This window comes from Oryx dammah, unplaced genomic scaffold (genome assembly GCF_014754425.2).
Source record: "Oryx dammah isolate SB20612 unplaced genomic scaffold, SCBI_Odam_1.1 HiC_scaffold_16, whole genome shotgun sequence".
Lineage (NCBI taxonomy): Eukaryota > Metazoa > Chordata > Mammalia > Artiodactyla > Bovidae > Oryx > Oryx dammah.
Genome location: NW_024070200.1, coordinates 60,845,631 through 60,865,569, shown reverse-complemented (window position 1 = coordinate 60,865,569; position 19,939 = coordinate 60,845,631). Strand labels below are relative to the sequence as shown.

Sequence of the window (19,939 nt, the reverse complement as noted above, 5' to 3'; positions counted from 1 at the left end):
TTGGGTCTCCAGGTGCAGACAGGCACGGGTGAGGAGCACTGGGCTTGCTTTCGACATGCACCTTCAGGCAGGGCTCATGATTTTCTGGATCCTGACAGGTGGGAGGCAGGCTACCACTAATACCTCAAGGCCAATCCAAGAATTTCCAGAAGCGCTTTTCAGGACAGGTTTGGCCTCACATTGGAAAGGACCCCAGAGGAATTGTTGGGCTGTTTCTCTGTCCACATGGAAGCACCCCCTGCCCCGCCCCCACCCAGATCTGCCACCTCCCCGCTCCCCAGCCTCGTGTGAGCCCTGGCTCGGGGAAGGGCCGCATCGTGGTCAGATGATACAGACGTGAGTCAGGTACCACGCTGTGTGGGGACCAGGGAAATCAGCCCAACAGCCGGGAAGGCTCAGTTCACTTGGTCTTTCAAAGTTTACATGGATCGGGAAATTGGGGATGCTGGGTCCTCTGCTCAGTGTGACAAGGTTGAGATCAAGATGTCAGCCTGGCTGTAACCATCTGGGGTCAGGGGCTGCCCTCTCCCAGGCCCCTTTGGGCTGCTGCCAGGAGTCAGCTCCTTGTGGCTGTAGGACTGAGGTCCCTGGGTCTGGCTGGCTCCCAGCTCCCAGTCCTTGCCACCACTACCTGCACTCCCTGCCACAAGCTTCTCACAGTGAATCAGCTTTCTTCTTCAAGGCCAGCAAGAGGAATTCTGCTGCTGCTGTTGACTTTTTTTTCTTTACCTAATTAAGTCACATCCATGCTGGGTAATCTCCCTTTTGATTAACTTAGAATCAGTTATTAGAAGCCTAAATGAAGGAGTAAGATCTCATCACGTTCACAAAGTCCCTCCCATGCAGGTGAGGGGATCATATAGGGCATTGGCAGCAGGGGCAGGGATCTAGGGGACCATCTTAGAGTCTGACAGCTGCAGCCTGGGAAGCAGAAACTGTTGTCCTGGCAATAAATCAAGGTTTTGGTTTTTCTCTAAAGCATGTTTAGTGTAGCTTCCAAGACTGGATCCCTAAGCTCCAGGTAGAGTGTGGGAGGGGTGGAGGGATGGGGGTGGGCCTGTTCTCCTGGCTCCAACTGTGCTGCTGCTTTGAGAGAACATTAGCTGGGCATCCTACTCCTTAGCTGCTGCCTCTGAGCATTTGCTCAGCCAAAGCCTGTTCTATCCCTAGGACAGCTTCCACAGCGTTAGGAAAGAGGCCAGGGAATGCCACAGGAAAGGCAACATCTTTGCTTCAGTGTGTGTGTGTGGAGGTGGGGTGCCCATTGGTCCTCTGAACATGGGCCCGGCCTAGGAAACTTGCATATGTCCTGGACATGGGGCACAGACGGTGACAGGAAGCTCCACTTCTCAGGAGGCCATGCCTCGGGGGACACCAGGCATCCCAGATCCCTCACCAGCAGACTGCCTGTCTTCAGACTTCGGGACCCAAAGTTGGAGGAGACTCGGACAGCCCCTCAGTGCGTTTTCTTGCCCCTCACGGAAACTCGCCCTCTTCTCCTCTGTTGTTATTTTTTTTAGTTGCGGCATAACGTCGTCAGAAACCTAACAGTTTAAAACTGACAACAGGAAGCATGTATTATCTCCCGGCATTTCTGGAGGTCAGGGAGCCAGGAGCAGCTTAGCTGGCTGGCTCTGACCGGGGGTCTCCTGAGGTCACAGTCCGGCTGGCAGCCAGGGTTGCACTCATCTGAAGGCTTGACCCGGGCTAGGATCCACGTCCAAAGCGGCGCACTTACCGCTGGGTGCTGCGCGAGGCCTCAGTTCCTCTGTGATGTTGCTTGAGTGTTGTCATGCTATGCAGCTGGCTCCTCCTAGGGCAGGGCGCGGCAAGCCTTTTCTCCAGAAGGACATATCGTAAGTGGCAGGTAGTATGTATTTTCAGCTCTGTGACCCCTGCGATCTCAACTGCAGATGCTTGCCTCGGCTGTTTACAGGAGCAGTCAGAGACATCAGAGGAACAGGTGTGCTTGTGGTCCAGGAAAACTTGTCTGGATCCTTTATTTGAATTTCACAAAGCTTTCATTTTGTTGTAAAATATTGTTCTTCTTTGATTTTTTTTTTCCCCAACCATTTATTGATACATTCAGAAAAGCCATCTTCAGCTCCCAGGCCTTGCAGAATCAGAGAGCAGGCCAGATGTGGCCCGTGGGCCCGGAGCTCGCCTGCTGTGCCTGAGGGCAGTCGCTCCTGTGGCAGAGCAGAAAGCTCGCACGGTGTTCTTCGTGGCCTGGAAGTCACACTCCTCGGTGTCCAATGCTTTCTGTGGGCTGTATCTGATGTGATGAGATTCTGTGAGGCATGGACACCAGGATGTGAGGGTCTCGGAGGCCAGTACTGCGCCCGACTGGTGACTGCCCTCCACTTTGAACGGTGTAGCCTCAGCACTGTTGGCAGCCCATGAGAACCGCCTTCCTTCAGAGCAAAAGCATAAGTGGTGGACTTCGAGGAGCGAGGCCCACTGACTTCACATGAGCGTGTCTGGAAGTGGTGGTGTGTTAGCGAGTGTAGAAGCAGCCTGGGAAAGCAGGCGTGAGTTTTGTCCATGTGGTCTGGGGGTGTGGGAGGACAGGCACTGTTCCTGAGCTTTCTCTTTGACTTGAGTCATCATTGTCTCTGAGAAACTTGTGGGCTACCTGAAGCTGATCTGCCCCCAGGTGACAGGAGCTTTACTGTGATTTAATATGCCTGGGAAGCAGCTCCCCTGCCCTGGGAAAGGCAGCGCACTTCCTGTTCCCAGCCTGGAGTGACAAGGAAACAAACGTACATGGCGCGGTTACTCTGGGATATTAAATGTATAATTCAGGAGGCCTTTCTGCCCTGCCAGGCAGAACCCCCTTGGCAAACTTTCTCCCTTCTAAGAAAAAGTGAGAAGAGGCAAGTTGGTTTCATAGAGAGTATCTGTGTTGTCCTTTTCAATTTATTGATGAGCTTAGGTGAGGAAGATGTGTTCTGGGAGATGGGATTCTTTTATTACAAAATTGAAAGAATGGCTCTTGTTTTCCCCATGGGAGAGGAAAGTCACTGAGCCCTCGGGAGCTGCCTGAAAGCCATGCTGGGCCCCACGTGGAAGAGAGCTTGTGTGCTCTGGTTTCGTGGTTCTGGAGGTGTGGATGGCACCCACAGTGTAACGGGGCGGGTGTGCAGGGGCTGCTGGGGGACCTCAGCTCAGCGTCTTCACTTGGCAACGCCAAGCAGTCGCCGGCTGTTCTGAGCAGCCAGCAATCCTGATGCCCTCCAGAGGATGGGCGCCTGGCTTCAGAGGAATGGCGTCAGGGACCAGGCCGCAGCGCGTCCAGGCCCGCGGGGCTCAGTCCTGAGATGCAGTGTGGGTCGCTTAGCACAGGGTTGGAGACTGATCGGCCTGCAGCTCCTTGGCCTTGGCTCGCGCTCAGGCCTCCACATTCAGCTGCCAGTGTCCTGGAGCCCCTCCGAGCACATGCTGGCTGCTCTGGCCCGGAGCCAGGGCTGGGGGGAGCAGTCCTCACTCCCAGCCAGCCCTGTGACTGAGAGGCCGGGGCATGGGCAGGACAGAGGCGGGCGCTGAGCGAGGAGCATGCTCTCTGCCCACGGCCCCCCAGATCGCATGGCTGGACCTCTGCTGGGGAAGCCTTCAGGGTGCGCCATTCAGAGAGGAGTTTGAGCTTCTCAGTCCAGAATCATCAGCTTGCAGATGAGTCTGAAGCAAACTCAGTAGACTCTGGTTGTTTTGCAGTTTTCAAGCACGGTTTTTCCTTATTGCTGACTGTTGGAGATCCCGGGCCAGTTGTATGGGAACTGAGCACTTGAGTGGGATGCAGACAGGCTGGGATGGCACTCATGCCTGGAGAGCCTGCAGCCACTTCCCTGGAACTGGGCCCCGCCTTTGATCTCTGCCCTGAGACAGAGGAACATGGGCTGAGCGATCAGGCTGGCCCCCGGCCCCCTGCCCCTGCTAACTGAGGAGCAGGGCAGGAGCCTGAGTGTTCAGAGAGGCGAGGCGGGGTGCTGTGAGCCCTGCAGGTCCTCTCTGGAACGCCTTCTCTGTCATCACGGGGACAACGGAGGCTTCTCTTGACAGGTGACCGCAGGCTGCCCGCACACGGCCGGGCCGAGGGTGGGGTGGAGACGGCCTCCACAGGCGCACAAACGCAGCGGCTCTGTCTGGTCCTGCCCAGGTGACGGCCACGCACACGCGCGCCTCCCATGCGGGCATTCAGTGCAAGACGGCTCCTGCTCCCCAGAGCCGACCAGTTGTTAAAAAAATCTGCTTTTTTTAAAAAGGAGTTTTATCAGCTCATAGATCCTTCTAGAGTCTACTGGGAAGTTTTCTTGTGGAGATAGTGTAAACAAGGTCTTGAATTTCGCCGAGTGAAAAAAGACTGCCTTTCATGGGCAGCACTGCCCGGCCGTGGCTCTGGGGAGGTTCGGACGCTATCATGTGGCTTGTTGGTGCTGACATCACTCACAGGCCTCCTCCCCTGTGGGGGGCACTTCTCAGCCCCAGCCCGAGGGGTGCGGAGCCAGGACCCGTCATGTGTCCTTGGCCCTGGCTGCGCTTCTATTCAGGGATAAGTCAGTTGGCTAGAGAGGAAATCACAGCTGAGCCATGGAGAGGCATGTCAATGTATTTATGGCTCTTTTTTTTTTTCTTTTGGGAGTGGGGGCATCGGTCCTTTTTCATAGGAAATGATGGAGGTGAGGATATGGAAGGGGCTCGTTTGCCATCTGACCCAAGAACAAGCCGCCAGTTTATCTGCAAAGCCCCCACAACACCTGTGGCTGTCAGTGGATGGCCGAGAGGGAGACGGGGCAGGACTGTGGTTTCTCTCGTTGAGGCTGAGAGCAAGTTTCTCTTTCTGAGGTTGGTGGTGGCATTCCAAGTGCAAGCAGGTCATTCGTGAGACTTCCATTCCTGCTCCACCCTCACTCATTTGCGGATCTATAAAATGGGGCTTTATTATGATACGCACCTTCCCAGACCCATGCAGAGTAATGCCGTATACACCCATAAAGCTCCCAAGAGCACTGGTTGCCTACCGTGGGGTTAGCGTCCTGACCTCTTGCAGGTGGTTTAGTTGGGAGGGGAAGAAATAGTCTTCCTGTTTTGACTGCGTCTTTCTCCACTAGAGCAAGGGTGGCAAGCTTTTTCTGCCAAGGGCCACATGGTAGGGCTCACAGGCCAAACCGTCTCAACTATTCAGCTTGTACAACTGCTGGTTTGAAAGCAGCCACAGACCCTGTGCAAACAAACCGGTGTTTCTGTCGCAGTAAAGCTTGATCTACAGAAGCAGGCAGCCGGCCGCTCTCCCGTGCCCGCCCGCACTCAAGGCCACATCCTCTGCTCTCTGATTTGACCTGACACCCTTCTCCCCAGGCCTTTCAAGGTGCCTGGCTGGTGGACCTGGGAGCCTTCCTGTCCCCTTGGGCTTTCTTTCTTTGAAATATTCTCTGGGGCCAGACTCAGGTCTGTCAAATGTCAGCCTGAGGCTGGAAGCCAGGTTGGGGCATGTTGAGCTTCCTAGATGTGGGGAATTCCATTTGGCCTTTTTTACTGAAAAGTATCTCATTAGCCAGAAGTTTTGAAACAAAACATAAAACAGGTTCTGGCGAGAAAACAAGTGGAAGGGAAGGCACTCTGGTCTCCATGAGAAAAGGCCACTGGCCACTGTCTCCTCAGAGCCTCCTCCATGCTTCCGGACCTGGACCTTTGTTCGGCCACCTCCCGTCTGCCCCGGAGGTCTGGAGCCCTCTGCATGCCGGGTGAATGAGGGGTGCCCCTCCCCCCGCAGCTGTGCTGAACCGCTGTCAGCACAGCCTGCTCCTGGCTTTTTCCCCGTGCCGCCGCCTGTTCTGGGGGCTCGGGCCCAATGCTGGGCCGGTCGCTGTGGCCACGTGACGCCGAGGCTTCCCAGGTGCCCTCTCTGCCCGCCCTGGGCCTGAGCAGGGACCCTGGCACCAGGCTCTCTCATCTGGCTCCAGGCCCCGCTCTCGCTGGGTTCAGGGCAACCCGTCTCCCATGCTGGCTCTGCCACCTTGGGACACGCCGCACGCAGCCTGAGCGCGGGCGCTGGAAGGGGGCCGTGTGCCCCTTCTGTCTTGCAGCCACACTGCCTGGCATTGCTTGTCCTCAGTTCTCTGCCAGTGGCCCCCTGCGCCCAGGAGGAAGCTTGGAAACAGCGTGGGTAGAACTAAAGGAGAGCACTGTAGGGAAAACTGATCGCTGCTCAGCCTCCTTAGCTTTCTAATTCTGGAAATAATGTTTATCCAGTGGCTGCAGGAGATGCTTCAGATAGAAGGCTGGTTTGCATTTTATGTAAATACATGTAATAAGAGGCTTTTGTGGGTGGCTCAAATACCTACAAAGAATCCGCCTGCAATGTGGGAGACCCTGGGTTCCATCCCTGGGGAAGATCCCCCAGAGGAGGAAATGGCAAACCCACTCCAGTGTTCTTGCCTGGATAATCCCATGGACGGAGGAGCCTGGCGGGCTACAGTCCCTGGGGTCGCAAAGAGCAGGACACGACTGAGCGACTGACACTCTGTGTGGGACCTGTATTTGTCCCTCTCGGGATGCGAGAGTTAGGGTTGAGTCCTGCATGTGGGTAAAGTGACTGCAGTTGGGGACGTAAGTCGGGAGGAGCTGAAGGCTGCCTGTGTCAGAGACACAGAGTAGACACTCTCCTGTGTCAGAGAGACACAGAGCTGGGGGCCTGGCACGGCCTGCGGCGTGCTCACTGCACTCGGTGTGGCGGGGCTGCCTGGCCGGGCGCCCTCCGGCGGGGCCCACCTCTGCCGTCTCCCCGCAGGTTTGAGCTGATGCGCATGTGCTGGCAGTACAACCCCAAGATGCGGCCTTCGTTCCTGGAGATCATCAGCAGCGTCAAGGACGAGATGGAGGCGGGCTTCCGGGAGGTCTCCTTCTACTACAGCGAGGAGAACAAGCCGCCGGAGCCGGAGGAGCTGGACCTGGAGCCCGAGAACATGGAGAGCGTGCCGCTGGACCCCTCGGCCTCCTCTGCCTCCCTGCCGCTGCCCGACAGACACTCAGGACACAAGGCCGAGAATGGCCCGGGCCCGGGCGTGCTGGTCCTGCGGGCCAGCTTCGACGAGAGGCAGCCCTACGCGCACATGAACGGGGGCCGCAAGAACGAGCGCGCCCTGCCGCTGCCCCAGTCCTCGACCTGCTGATCCTGGAGCCCGGCCGTGCACACAGTAACGCGCGCGCGCGTGGCGGCGGGGGTGGGGAGAGAGTGTTCACAATCTATTCACAGCTTCCTGTACCTCAGTGGATCTTCAGAACTGCCATGGCTGCCCACAGGAGACGGCTTCTCTGCAGTAAACACATTTGGGATATTCCTTTTCTCAATATGCAAGCCGCTTTTTATTTCCCTACCCAAACCCTTAACTGACACGGGCCTTTAAGAACCTTAATGACAACACTTAATAGCAACACTTGAGAATCAAGTCTCCTCTCTCTCCCTGTCTCTATCTCACTCTCTTCACACCTTTCTCTCTCTTTCTGCTTCATGATGGAAACACATTTGCCGCAAGCCCAGGCAGGATGCCCTCTGCATCGGATTGAAGCGAGGGCTGCCAGTCTGTGGCCCCATGTTGCCCTGAACACACCTGCCGGTCACCGTAGGTCTTTATAAAAAAAAAAAAAAACACGTTGAGATGGGATTTTTTTAACTGTGTCTTTAACATTTTTAGGGACATACGAAATTTACAAAGGGTCATCGTTCACCCAAGGTTGTGACCATTGTTAACGCTGCCAAATTCTGCCAAAACCCCCACTTTTCCCCCTCAGTGCCCCCCCCACGCTCCCCACCCCCCCCACACACACACACCATTCTCTCCCTTCTGGAGGCCTGGGTGAGCCGGGAGCTAGTCATTTGTTAAGGGCCGCGCTGCTGACGCCCTGCACCCGGTCGTCCCGGTGTTCCGAGTCTCGCCTTCACACAGGTCCGATGGCTTCTGACCAGGTTATTTGGGGGCACTGGACAGAATGAGACTCGCTCTCAGTTAGGATGGGGAGAAGCCAGCCTGGCTTTCCCACCCCACACTTTCTGTACTCCCACCTTCTAGCGCCGCCCCCCCCCCACCCCGCCCCGGGAATTCTGGAGGAAACAGGCCCTGTTGGGAGTCTGGAAGACAGGCTTTGAGTAAAGGTCGTCCACGTGCCAGTCTCCTGCCCCCGCCCAGCCCCCAAGGACACAGACGGGAAGGGGTTGCCAGGGACTCAGCCCACCTGTTCATGCAGGTCTGCAAGGAAAGCGATCCCAACACCACAACAGTGAAGAAAAGCAGTACATGGATTCAAGCATTCTAAGCTTTGTTGACATTTTCTCTGTTCCTAGGACTTCTTCGTGGCTCTTACAGTTCTATGTTAGACCATGAGACATTTGCATACACGTCGTCTTTCATGTCACTTTTATAACTTTTTTACGGTTCAGATATTCATCTATACGTCTGTACAGAAAAAAAAAAAAAAAGCTGCTATTTTTTTTGTTCTTTATCTTTGTGGATTTAATCTATGAAAACCTTCAGGTCTACCCTCTTCCCTCTCTGCTCACTCCAAGAAACTTCTTATGCTTTGTACTAGAGTGCGTGACTTTCTTCCTCTCTTCCCAGTAATTGATACTTACATAACATAATTCGCCATGAACTGTTTGATGCCTTTTTATAAATACCTAGCCCTCCCTGCTCCCCCTGCCCCATTAGTTCTGTGGGCACGAAGCTGGTGAGGCGGGTGCGGAGGGATGGTGGGTGCCTGGCCCGCCCGACCCTCTCTCCCCAGCCTGCCCTCACACTGCGTCTGAGTCTGTTACAGTGCAAGACATGACACAAACTCAGGTCAGAAAAAAAAGGCTAAATATATCGCACATCCTCGTTCAGTGTTGATACTCACCTTTGTTGACAAGTCTCAGCTTCTCTTTCCCTTGCCTTTGTTTCAGTTGTGACACACGTATATCTATTTTTTTAATTCTTGGGTACAACAGCAGTTTTAACTGCAGACACTAGGCATTTGGATTACTTTTTTTTTTTTTTAATGGCTATTTAATCCTTCCATCCCATGGAAAACAGCTGCTGAGTCCAGGGGTGCAGCGGCGGGCGCTCCAGCGGGCCCGTCTCCGGAGTCCCGCCGCCACCCCGCCCCCCCGACCGGACCTACCTGTCTTTAGAACCGGAGAGACGCCCCAGGGCGGGCTCCCCCCTCCGCAACCCCTGGCGCCGGTGGGGAGTGGGGCGCAGGGGCGGTGTCCTCACGGAGCCACCGGCAGCCCCTCGCCAGGTCAGGACAGCGGGGCGAGGACCGTGCCCCCTGCCCAGAGGACCGGGGCCTGGCGCAGGGGAGTCGTTCCCCGGCCAGCAGGCCGAGTGCTTGGAGCCCGGGGTCTCGTTTTGTTTAGTTTTTCACACTTCTCACCAGAGTAATGACAGCACAAGAGTTGCTTCTGGGATGGAAATGTTTAAATTAGGAGTAAGAACAGAGCTATACAGTATGATGATTGCTAGTTGCGACTGGAGATTAAACACAAAAAAGAAAGTTGGTAGTACTTTTTCGCTTGTCACTAGTCTCAGTCCCACTATTTCCTCTAGTCTCTGTCCCATAGTTTTTCCCTTAAAAAATGAGAAAAAGAAAAAAATTAAGGTATTATATGTAGGAGTTTTAATTTATTTTGTGATACCAGTTTCAATCACTGTAGAGAAGCCCCCTTATGAATTTAAATACTGAGAAAAGGCTTTGTGTGTGTGTGTGTGTGTGTGTGTGTGTGTGTGCGCGCGCGCGCGCGTGCGTGTGTGTGAGACAGGACAGTTTAGGGGTTTTTGTTTTGTTTTTCTTTCCCAAACATTTATCTACCTCACTCTTATTTTTTATATGTGTATATATAAAAGGAGTACATCTCACATTTCTCAGCACCTGACAATATGCCGTTGATACTGGTAACCTCATGCACACCACAGGCCGCACACACCAGGTGACGCAGGGCGAGGCCAGCCTGTATCCCGGGGTCACAGCAGCACGAGCTCACCTCCCCACTCGCCTTTCTCTGCGAGGGCTCATTTGGCATCGCTCCTGTTCTCCTCCTGGCTCAGTTTCCCCAGAGGCAGGGAGGGGCCCGGCAGGTTGTCTTGGAAACCAGCCACTCAGTGCAGACTGGGGGGAGGGGCGGTGGTTTCCAGCGTGGGGACCAGGATGCGCCAGGGCCCCTACCGCCCCTGTGGCCGCAGGGTGGCCGCTGGGCCCTCAGCCGGGTCAACTCAGCACCCTCTGCGGCCACGTGGGCTCCGAGAGCCGGGCGAGCGTCTCCTCCGGCGGGTTCTCGACCTGGTGGTGGCCAGCCCCCAGGTAGGATGCAGGAAGAGTCCCCGCCTCCCTGTCCAGGCTGTTCTCTCCACCTCGCGCTCACCTCCTTCCCAGGGGCAAACAAAGACGTACCAAACCTTTGGGCTGGAAGGGGCTGTGCCTCCTCCCCCGCTGCCGCTGCTCACAGGCGGACGGCGCCCCCTCCAGCAGCTGCTCTTACAGGCACTGGCGTTTCATCTGGGAAATGCAGAGCGGGGGATCTCCCCAAGTGTGGCGGCTCCTTTCTGCTCCCAGGACTGCAGTTGTGCTCAGGAGCTCCTCTCTCCTGCTGGAACACCCCTCTCCCTCCCCAAGTCCCCTGGCATCTTAAGGTCATTGAGAAGTAGTGTCTGATCAGGGTTTCCCGCTTCCACACTGTAGGTGACCCCGTGGAACAGTGGCCTCTCCTCCGTTTTGCACATACCTACCGGTTTCCACAACTGGATTTCTACAGATCATTCAGCTGGTTATAAGGGTTTTGTTTAAGCTGTCCGAGTTGTTGGTGTCACTTTTTGTTTTATGTAGGTGGTTTTCCTTTAAATAGAAAACACTAACAGTATAGTGCCCATCGTAACAAATGCTTCAGAAACACAAATAAAAGAGAATTTTTTGCTTGTGTGATGGTGCAGTTATTTTACTGGACCAAACCACCCACCTTGACTATACCAAGGCATCATCTGTCCACAGTTCTAGCCTAACTTTACGCTCACTTCCCCACCTCTTCTTGGTTTCCTCCTTTGTATGCTCCAAATAACTTAAGCTGAGTTGTGGCGTTCTCCGTGCAGCCTCCTCCTGACAGCAGCTCGCACTGCTTGGCGTGACGTGAACCACTGAGGCACATCATTGAATCGATGTGAGCATTAAAACCTGACCACACACAGCCCTTCCCTGAGGCAGCAGGAGCTGGTGTGTTCTGGAGACGTTGTTGAACTGCAGCTGGGTGAGACCCAGACCACCCCAGGACTCCCTTAGAGGGTGTCCTGACATTTGACACAGTTGAAATGAGCTTCCTCCTTGGAAGAGAGAAGACCATGTTCATGGCCCACACTGGCCTTTCCTTCCAGCCTGTTATGACTTGGAACATTTCAATAATAGGAAAAAAAAAAGGTTGTTGTGGAACTACTCAATCGAAAAATGCTTGGCATGAAGTGGTGTGTTCTGAGTTGGGTAACAGATGTCAGAGCCAAGTATGATGCCAAATTCTAGGCCAGTTTGTTCCACTGAAGCCTCTTTCTCAGCAGCCCACCTCTGGGGCAGGTGGCTGTATGGGATGCGGGCTGCTGTTATGACAAGGTCACACGTAGCTCAGAGCAGTGAGAAGGCTAGGATACTTGGTCCAAGGTCCTCGGCTGTCACTGTTGGGTCCTCCGGCCAGACAGTGTCAAAGGCAACTCTTTCCAGAACACAGGTACCCTCCAGTTGACAGTAAAGCAGCTCCGTGGTATGCCTTGGCCCATTCCAGCAGTCCCAGTAATGCATTTAAGGTTTGGGGTTTGTTCTTTTGTTAATATTACTTTTGTGTTTGTTGGCTGTCTTTCCATTTCCTGGGCTAAGCAGCATTGGGAGACATGGCCCAGAGATCCACTCTTTAAGAACCAGTGATGAAAATCAAACTCTTAACTCCACCCTGACAGTGGGTGGTACAGATGAGAACGTCAAGAGAGGATGTTGCTTAGATTGAACCTCTGTTGCCAGAGATGCTGAAGATACAGACCTTGGACAGGCCAGAGGGTTTCATTTTTGGCCTCCAGCTTAGATGACTAGTTGGTCATTTAGAGAACAAGCAGATGAACACTCCTTGATGGTGGAATGAGGAGGTGGCAGGAAACCATTGTAACAGGGATCGTGAATGACGTGGAGAGAGGAAAGCGTGAGCAGAAGGTACAGGGCTTGGAAGAAGTGTGGGCTGTGCTTGGAACTTGATGGTTTCTGAAGGTGTCAGACCACATCAAGGCTCAGCAGTCATCCGTGGGCATGTGGTGTCAACAGATAAGCCTGACATCCCACTTTGGAAACTGTTACTGCGGAGTTCAGTCAGATTGTTCAAGAACACGAACTGCATCGCACCGTCAGTTGTCAGTTCTGGGGCCTGACTTTAGGGTTTTGTTTTGTTCATGCAAGAACATAATGATTACTCATCTGTGTGTCCACGTTTGTGTGTGTCCACATCTTTCTGGTGAACATCGTTGTAATTAGTCACTCATTAGCGTTTTCAATAGGGCTCTTAAGTCCAGTAGATTACGGGTAGTCAGTTGACGAAGATCTGGTTTACAAGAACTAATTAAATGTTTCATTGCATTTTTGTAAGAACATAGAATAATTTTATAAAATGTTTGTAGTTTATAATTGCTGAGAATAATTTAAAGACACTTTTTTTCTCTGTGTGTGCAAATGTGTATTTGTGATCCATTTTTTTAGGACACCTGTTTACTAGCTAGCTTTACAAGATGCCAAAAAAAAAAAAAAAAAAAGGATTTTACCCTGACCCAAGCCGTGGTTCACCCTCTTTTCCCCATGCTTTGTGCCCTAGTTTATAACAAAGGAACGACGATTTAAGAAGTAGTTCTGTATCTTCAGTATCTTGGTCTTCCAGAACCCCCTGGTTGGGTAGGGGATCATCTTTTACTGCTCATTTCCCTTTGGAGTGTAGCTACTTTAACAGACTGAAAGAACCTCATTGGCCCAGCAAATCACAGAGGTGTTGCAGCCCAGCGGCGCCGTGGCGCCATCCACATCTGGTTGGGTTGGTTGGTACTGTTGGGCGGTGCCTCGAGATGGAAGGACTCCATCGCATGGCTCACGGCTTTCACGATGAGCGCGCCGCACAGACTGCCACAGAAAGACGATAATTCTGGCACACGCAGGCCATTTGCTTCCATGCCTCATATCATGGTTAATGCTTTGCTATGACGAGGAAGAGACCCTATTTTTATTTGAGGCAGAACACCGAACGTAGATGTTTTTCAATAGAAAACAAACTCTTTTTAATAAAAACTACACATATTCAAGATCTTTTTTAAGTTTGACTCCATTGCTTCCTGCTCTCAGTGGGTCATTGGCCATATCAACACAGCTCCACAAAATCCCCATCACTGGAAACACCTGAGTGTTTTGTGCTACATGGGAGAAAGGTCCAGAAACAATTTGGGTTTTGTTTGCAACTTTTCCTTTGGATGTTTGGTGTTGCGCAGACACAACCACAGGTGATGGATGCTTGGCAAAGACACCTGTCTGCTTTCTAAGCCAGTGAGGTTGAGATTGGGGTTTGCCAGAGTTTGTCTACCTCTGGGACAAAAAAAAAAAAAAAAAACCAGAAGGCACGATGGAATAGATGCATCACAAATAATGCATTTTCTGAGTTTTCTTGTTTAAAAAAAAGTTTTTAAAAAAACAAGTAAAAAAATTTTAAAAAGGTAATAACATGGCCAATTTGTTACATAAAATGACTTTCTGTGTATAAATTATTCCTAAAAAAATCCTCTGTTTATATGAAAAAATCAGTAGATGAAAAAAATTTCAAAATGTTTTTTTTGTATATTCTGTTGTAAGAATTTATTCCTGTTATTGCAATATACTCTGGATTCTTTACATTACCGAAAAAAAAAAGAAACTTTGTCTATTTTGAATGGCTGAAGCTAAGGCAACTTTAGTTTCTCTTACTCTGCTTTTTTCTAGTAGTTAAAGTACTACATGGTTTAAGTTAAATAAAAGAATTCTGTATGCACTTTGGTCTCTGATTTTGCCCCTCCCCGCACTTCTGAGCAGGGAAGCTGAGCTACAGGTGGCGTGTGTGTTCGCTGGGAGGCGTTCTGCGTGAAGGCTTCGCCTGTTTCCGACAGCCGAACCTTCTCGGCATGCATATTGCGGGTGAACAGGAAAGCTATTCTCTCCATTACATCAGCCAGAAGAAAACTTGAATTTCTATAAAATAGAGATATCCGTACTTGATTTTTGACTGCTCTGTAGGCTTTTCCATAGACAAAAGTCAGGCCAGGGCAGGTTTCATCTGGGCGATTCTGGGGCAAAGGACTCTCTTCACACTTTGACGTCCTGGTTGGTCCCTCACGGTCCGCACACCTCCTCAGAGGGCACAGGCAAGGCCTCGGACACGCACACAGGGCGCAGCTCACTGGCACTGCACAGACACCTTAGTTACTTTTCAGCCGACGATCTTGGCCTACCCCAGGATGCTGTGTGAGGTCGCTTGAGTCCTGTCTGACTCTGTGCGACCCTAGGGACTGTAGCCACCAGGCTCCTCTGTCCATGGGATTCCCCAGGCAAGAATCCTGGAGTGGGTTGTCATGCTCACCTCCAGGGGATCTTCCCGACCCAAGGACTGAGCCCACGTCTCCTCCGTCTCCAGCACTGGCAGGTGGGTTCTTTACCATTAGTGCCACCTGGGAAGCCCTGGCCCAGAGACTCTCCAAATCCCAGGATCATTACCTTTGCCAGAGGAAATGTCATGGTAGGAAGTGTGAAGACATGTTCTACGGAAACAAGCTATACACGTTCTTACACATCAGGAAGACGTGATCATTTATTAAACTTTGATCATGGGACTTTATACATCAGTAATAAAATCAGGCTACTGGACAAAGGGGGTTAACTAGCCAGGTGTAGGCGGTAGAAGTAAATGAAAGGCTGTGCTTGCTTACGACCTGGTGAGTGTCAAGGACTTGGACCTAAAAACAAAAAACGGGACTCTCAACTCTCGGTGTTGCCCTGGAGTTTTGCTTCGCACTGTCACGGTGAGCCTGGTACCCAGGAGACCTTCACTAGAGGGCCCGTGACTCACAGCAGGCTCACGTGAGGCTCGGTTGGGCATCTCACCTCTGGAAGGAGCCCAGCCAGCAAGATTCCCAGCACCCCAGGCGGGCGGCACTGTGCCTCCAGGCCGCAGAGGCTCAGTTCGCACCTGTCCTCAGCCAGGAGAGCAGCAGGGTCTCCTGAGGATGAAGGTGCTGGGGTTGAGACGTGCGACACCCTCTCCCCACCACACCCCTGCCCAAGCCCGCAATCCAGCAGAACTACTTCTGATTCCACCTCCCAGGTCCAGCTCCGAGCCCACGTGCCGCGCTCTGTCATCACTGACGGACCTTCACGTCCACTTTCTCACCGGGTTTTCACAGTAACTCTGCAAAGGAAGGATTTCTGTTCCTCTGTTTTATAGATGAGCAAACACGCAGACACGTCCAAGATCCCCCAGCTGTTAAATGACCAACCCAGGGCTGAGCCTTTTGAAGCTGTGTCAGCTTTCAAACTGTCTCAGAACTGCCCGCACCTCAGCCGTAACTAAAGAGACCCCAGTGTGTACTGGGGTGATGGCAGGCCACTTAAGACCAGGAGGTAAATGGGTCTCTCGCTGCTTCCAAAAGAACCCTGGAGGCCACGGGGTGGGAGATGACGGGTGTTCATCAGGAGCTCTGGGCCTCTGACTGGTGACATCTAAATGTCTGCTTAGCGCCAAGCCACACACATTTTACAATCTGAAATAACACTGGAGCTGGGTCCAAGAGGAGGCCTGCTTGCCACTGTCCTGAGACGAGCTAAAATAAGGCGGGGTTGGGGATAGTGGCCCAGGGCTCTGGGTAGCAAGTGTTTGCCTACGATTGCAGAAGGCTCTCCTCATTAGTAGCCGTGCAGCCAGACCTGTGCTTGGCGTCCAGACCACCCCGCCCCTCTTGCTGCCTTTGGTCTGCTGCAGTAGGACTTTGATCTATTCTATGTCAAGTGAACCAGTTCTATTTGCAAAGGGGTCCTGTAAAATCTATTACAAACACACGAGTGTGCTGGAGGGCTAATGGTAAAGTGCATTCCTTTGCCCAGTTCCTTTGTTATTAAGGTACAGCTGCTTTTACTTACACTGAATAAATCTGGGCATTAAATAATGATTTTTCTCTAAATGAAATTAAGTAGAAAATTACAGTGTGAGCACACCAACACAACAAGAAACTTCCCAGAGCTTAGCTCTTCCTCCAAAAAATAATATGGCCAAAGGGAGTTCCAGTGGAAATTTTCCCCTAGAAAACACTGGGACAGTAAAACCTTGTTGTGTGCAGCTTGGCACAGCGCCATAAAGGCAAAATGAAAGATGCAAAGGGGAGATTCTGTTTCTTAAAAGGCAGAAAAATACTGTCCATGGTAGAAGAGCTAAACCCAGCTATTAACCTTTGCTTTGGGGCCAGACACAGTGGGGGGAACGTAACATCGGATGGCTGCCATGAAAAGCAGCACAGCAGCGTCTCCAAAAAAGTAAACTCAGAATTACCATATGATCCAGCAATCCCACTAGGTATAGTCACACATACACACACACACACACCCCTAAACCAGGATTCTGAGAGATACTTGCACACGAGTGTTCATAGCAGTGGTATTTTCACAACAGCCAAAAGGTGGAAGCAAGCCAGTGTCCATCGAAAGATGAATGGATAAACAAAATGTATTCTATATATACAGCCTTAAAGGAAGGAAATTCTGACACATGCCACATGGATCAACCTTGAAGATATTTTGCTAAGTGGAATGAGCCAGTCACAAACAAAAGTTCCATTAATATGAGGTCTCCAAAGTAGTCAGATTCAGAGAGGGAGGGTAGAATAGTGGATGCCAAGGGCCAGAGGGAGAAGGGAGAAGATAATGTTTAATGAGTGTGCAGTTTCAGTTGGGGTTGATGATGGTGGCAAGGGTTGCCCAAGTCAATGTACATATTGCCACTGAGCACTAAAAGATGGTTAAAACGATAACTTTCATGCTATGTGTATTTTATGACAATTTTTTTTATGAAGTTAAAAAAGCCCAAACACTAGAGACTCGGTGGCTCAGAGGGCGCTTGCAGCGCCTGGATGCACAGGCTCAGAGGACCAGCGTGGGGGCCCCCCGCAGTGGTGGCTGCACCTGTGTTTCCCCAGACTGGCCAGTCACAGATCATCCTGCCACACGGGGCCCTGGGAAACGAAGCAGAGGTCCCAGCGATCGGACAGGATCACAGAGGCCCGAGACACAGACTTTAAGGGGAAAAAGACATTATTAGCATTTCATTTTGGAGAAGGCAATGGCAACCCACTCCAGTACTCTTGCCTGGGCAAATCCCATGGACAGAGGAGCCTGGTAGGCTGCAGTCGATGGGGTCACTAGGAGTCGGACATGACTGAGTGATTTCACTTTCACGCATAGGAGAAGGAAATGGCAACCCACTCCACTGTTCTTGCCTGGAGAATCACTGGGACGGGGGAGACTGGTGGGCTGTTGTCTATGGGGTTGCATAGAGTTGGACACCACTGAAGTGACTTAGCAGCAGCAGCAGCAGCATTTCATTTTATTGTCAGGAAAACCATAACTGAAGCTAGTTAATCCCCTATGAAATGTCTGCCTTTCAGAGTGTTCTTCTTTCTTCTGACAATAAAATAACCCTTTGTGATTTCGTTGAGTGAATTCAGAACATTTTTCCTTTGTGTAAACTGTTTTGTAAGCAATTTTTTTTAAAAGCCCCTCAAAACACAGTTTAACTCTACACACAGGAGTGAAACATTTAATTTTCTCTAAAGGAGCAGTCCCCCAGTTGGTTCTCCCCGGCTGGAACTGCAAAGGCTGAGCTTCTGGTTTTGAGCCCGGCCTTTCTCAATCTCCTCCAGCATTTCCTGGATGAGGACTTGCAGGGCTTTTCCCAGCAGGCTGGCGGGCAGCCAAGGAGATAACGGAGGGACATGGATGAGGGCCGCACACCCATTTCCATGATGCAAAGACAGGTAGTAGGCGTAATCGCAGACATACCTACAACCACACAAAATGCCAGGTTACTCCTTGGACCAGCCTCGAACCTCAGCTGAACGCAAGCAGAAGCGGCAGGGCTGCAGCTCTGAAGCACAAGGGCCCGCCACCCAGGAGACCCAGCTTTTGTTCTCCTGCCTCAGAAAGAACCTGCTGCTGGGAAAAAGCCGTGGAGAGGCTGGCTCCGGGCCTCGTGTCTAGCCAGTGACTGATCCACAGGAGGTACCAGATTTCCAACCAAGAAGTCCAAGACGCTCTCCCTCCAGCCTGTGAACCCTCCTCATTTTCATCTGCCTTGACTCATTTTACTGTCAGAGTTGCTTCAGGTCTTTGCTCACGACCTTCCAACCCCCACCTTTAGCAGGAGTTAACATAACTTCTTATGTTAAAAGATCCAGAAATACACACGGAAAATACAAAAGAAAACAAACAAACAACTAGATGGAACCAGCTAAGACCAAGATGGCCACAAACTTGATCACCAACAGACCCTGGGGCTCATTATATGTTGATTTTTCCAAATTAGCATATTAAATGACACTGTAGCTAAATGACCCGGCATTAAGGAACAAAAAGGATTAAAAGGGGGGCGGCACTCTATTCCCTGGAAAAAACCCTGACCCTTCCAGGTAGACTAAAGCACATGCCTCCCCATCACCAGCCTCTCTCCTCCTGCCTTTGTCTTTATTTTTAAAATTAAATCCCTCTCACCAGGTGGGTTATAAATTGCTCTGTGAACTTAGCTCCTGCTTTTCTATACTTTTACTACTGAACAAAGCTTGAACCCAAGTGGGAAAAAGAAACCTCTCCAACTCAGGCAGAGAGGAGTCCAAGCAAGGTCCAGACAACTTAATTCAGTCACAAATTTTGGAGTTCAACTTGGAGCACACTCTGTCCATTAATTCAAGGTTACTTACTGACCCAGGGCCAACAAAGCCAGCTAAGTAACTGAACCATGTGCCCCAATTCTTGACCTCTGGGCCAGTGAGGGATACTGGAGATAGAAATTAAGTTGGAGATGGAAAAGCAGCCAAAGATCAGATGGAGCACACCACCCACCCACCCACAACCCCCACCACCAATGCAATGACGCTTGCAGCAATTTGGAGAAGCCTGGCCTTCCTCAGATATGCAGATAACACCACCCTCATGGCAGGAAGCAAAGAGGAACTAAACAGCCTCTTGATGAAGGTAAAAGAGGAGTGTGAAAAAGCTGGCTTAAAACAACATTCAGAAAATGGAGATCATGGCATCCGGTCCCATGACTTCATGGAAGATAGATGGGGAAACAATGGAAACAGTGACAGACTTTATTTTGTGGGGCTCCAAAATCACTGCAGATGGTTACTGCAGCCACGAAGTTAAAAGACACTTGCTCCTTGGAAGAAAAGCTATGACAAACCTAGATAGCATATTGAAAAGCAGAGACATTACTTTGCCGACAAAGGTCTATCTAGTCAAAGCTATGGTTTTTCCACTAGTCATGTATTGGATGTGAGAGTTGGACTATAAAGAAAGCTGAGCACCGAAGGATTGATGCTTTTAACTGTGGTGTTGGAGAAGACTCTTGAGAGTCCCTTGGACAGCAAGGAGATCCAACCAGTCCATCCTAAAGGAAATTAATCCTGAATATTCATTGGAAGGACTGATACTGAAGCTGAAGCTCCAGTACTTTGGCTACCTGATGCGAAGAACTGACTCATTGGAAAAGACCCTGATGCTGGAAAAGATTGAAGGCAGGAGGAGAAGGGGATGACAGAGGATGAGATGGTTGGATGGCATCACCGACTCAATGGACATGAGTTTGAGCAAGCTCTGGGAGTTAGTGATGGACAGGGAA

General features: G+C 51.4%; 2 protein-coding genes across 8 annotated transcripts in view; one reads left to right on the top strand and one right to left on the bottom strand.

Annotated features, from left to right (window-relative positions):
- IGF1R (insulin like growth factor 1 receptor) overlaps positions 1-14,053 on the top strand; it is a 301,873-nt gene extending 287,820 nt beyond the window's left edge. The window contains exon 21 of the mRNA XM_040257012.1: positions 6,788-14,053. Coding sequence (XP_040112946.1) covers positions 6,788-7,169 — 382 coding nt within the window. The 3' untranslated portion in view covers positions 7,170-14,053. The remainder of the gene's footprint in view (positions 1-6,787) is intronic.
- Positions 14,054-17,627: 3,574 nt separating this feature from the next.
- Positions 17,628-19,939, bottom strand: part of PGPEP1L (pyroglutamyl-peptidase I like) — a 69,392-nt gene continuing 67,080 nt past the window's right edge. For all 7 annotated transcript variants that reach the window (XM_040257003.1, XM_040257002.1, XM_040257006.1 and 4 more), the window contains one exon: positions 17,628-18,102. In XM_040257003.1, the coding sequence (XP_040112937.1) occupies positions 17,950-18,102 (153 nt within the window). In that variant the 3' untranslated portion in view covers positions 17,628-17,949. The remainder of the gene's footprint in view (positions 18,103-19,939) is intronic.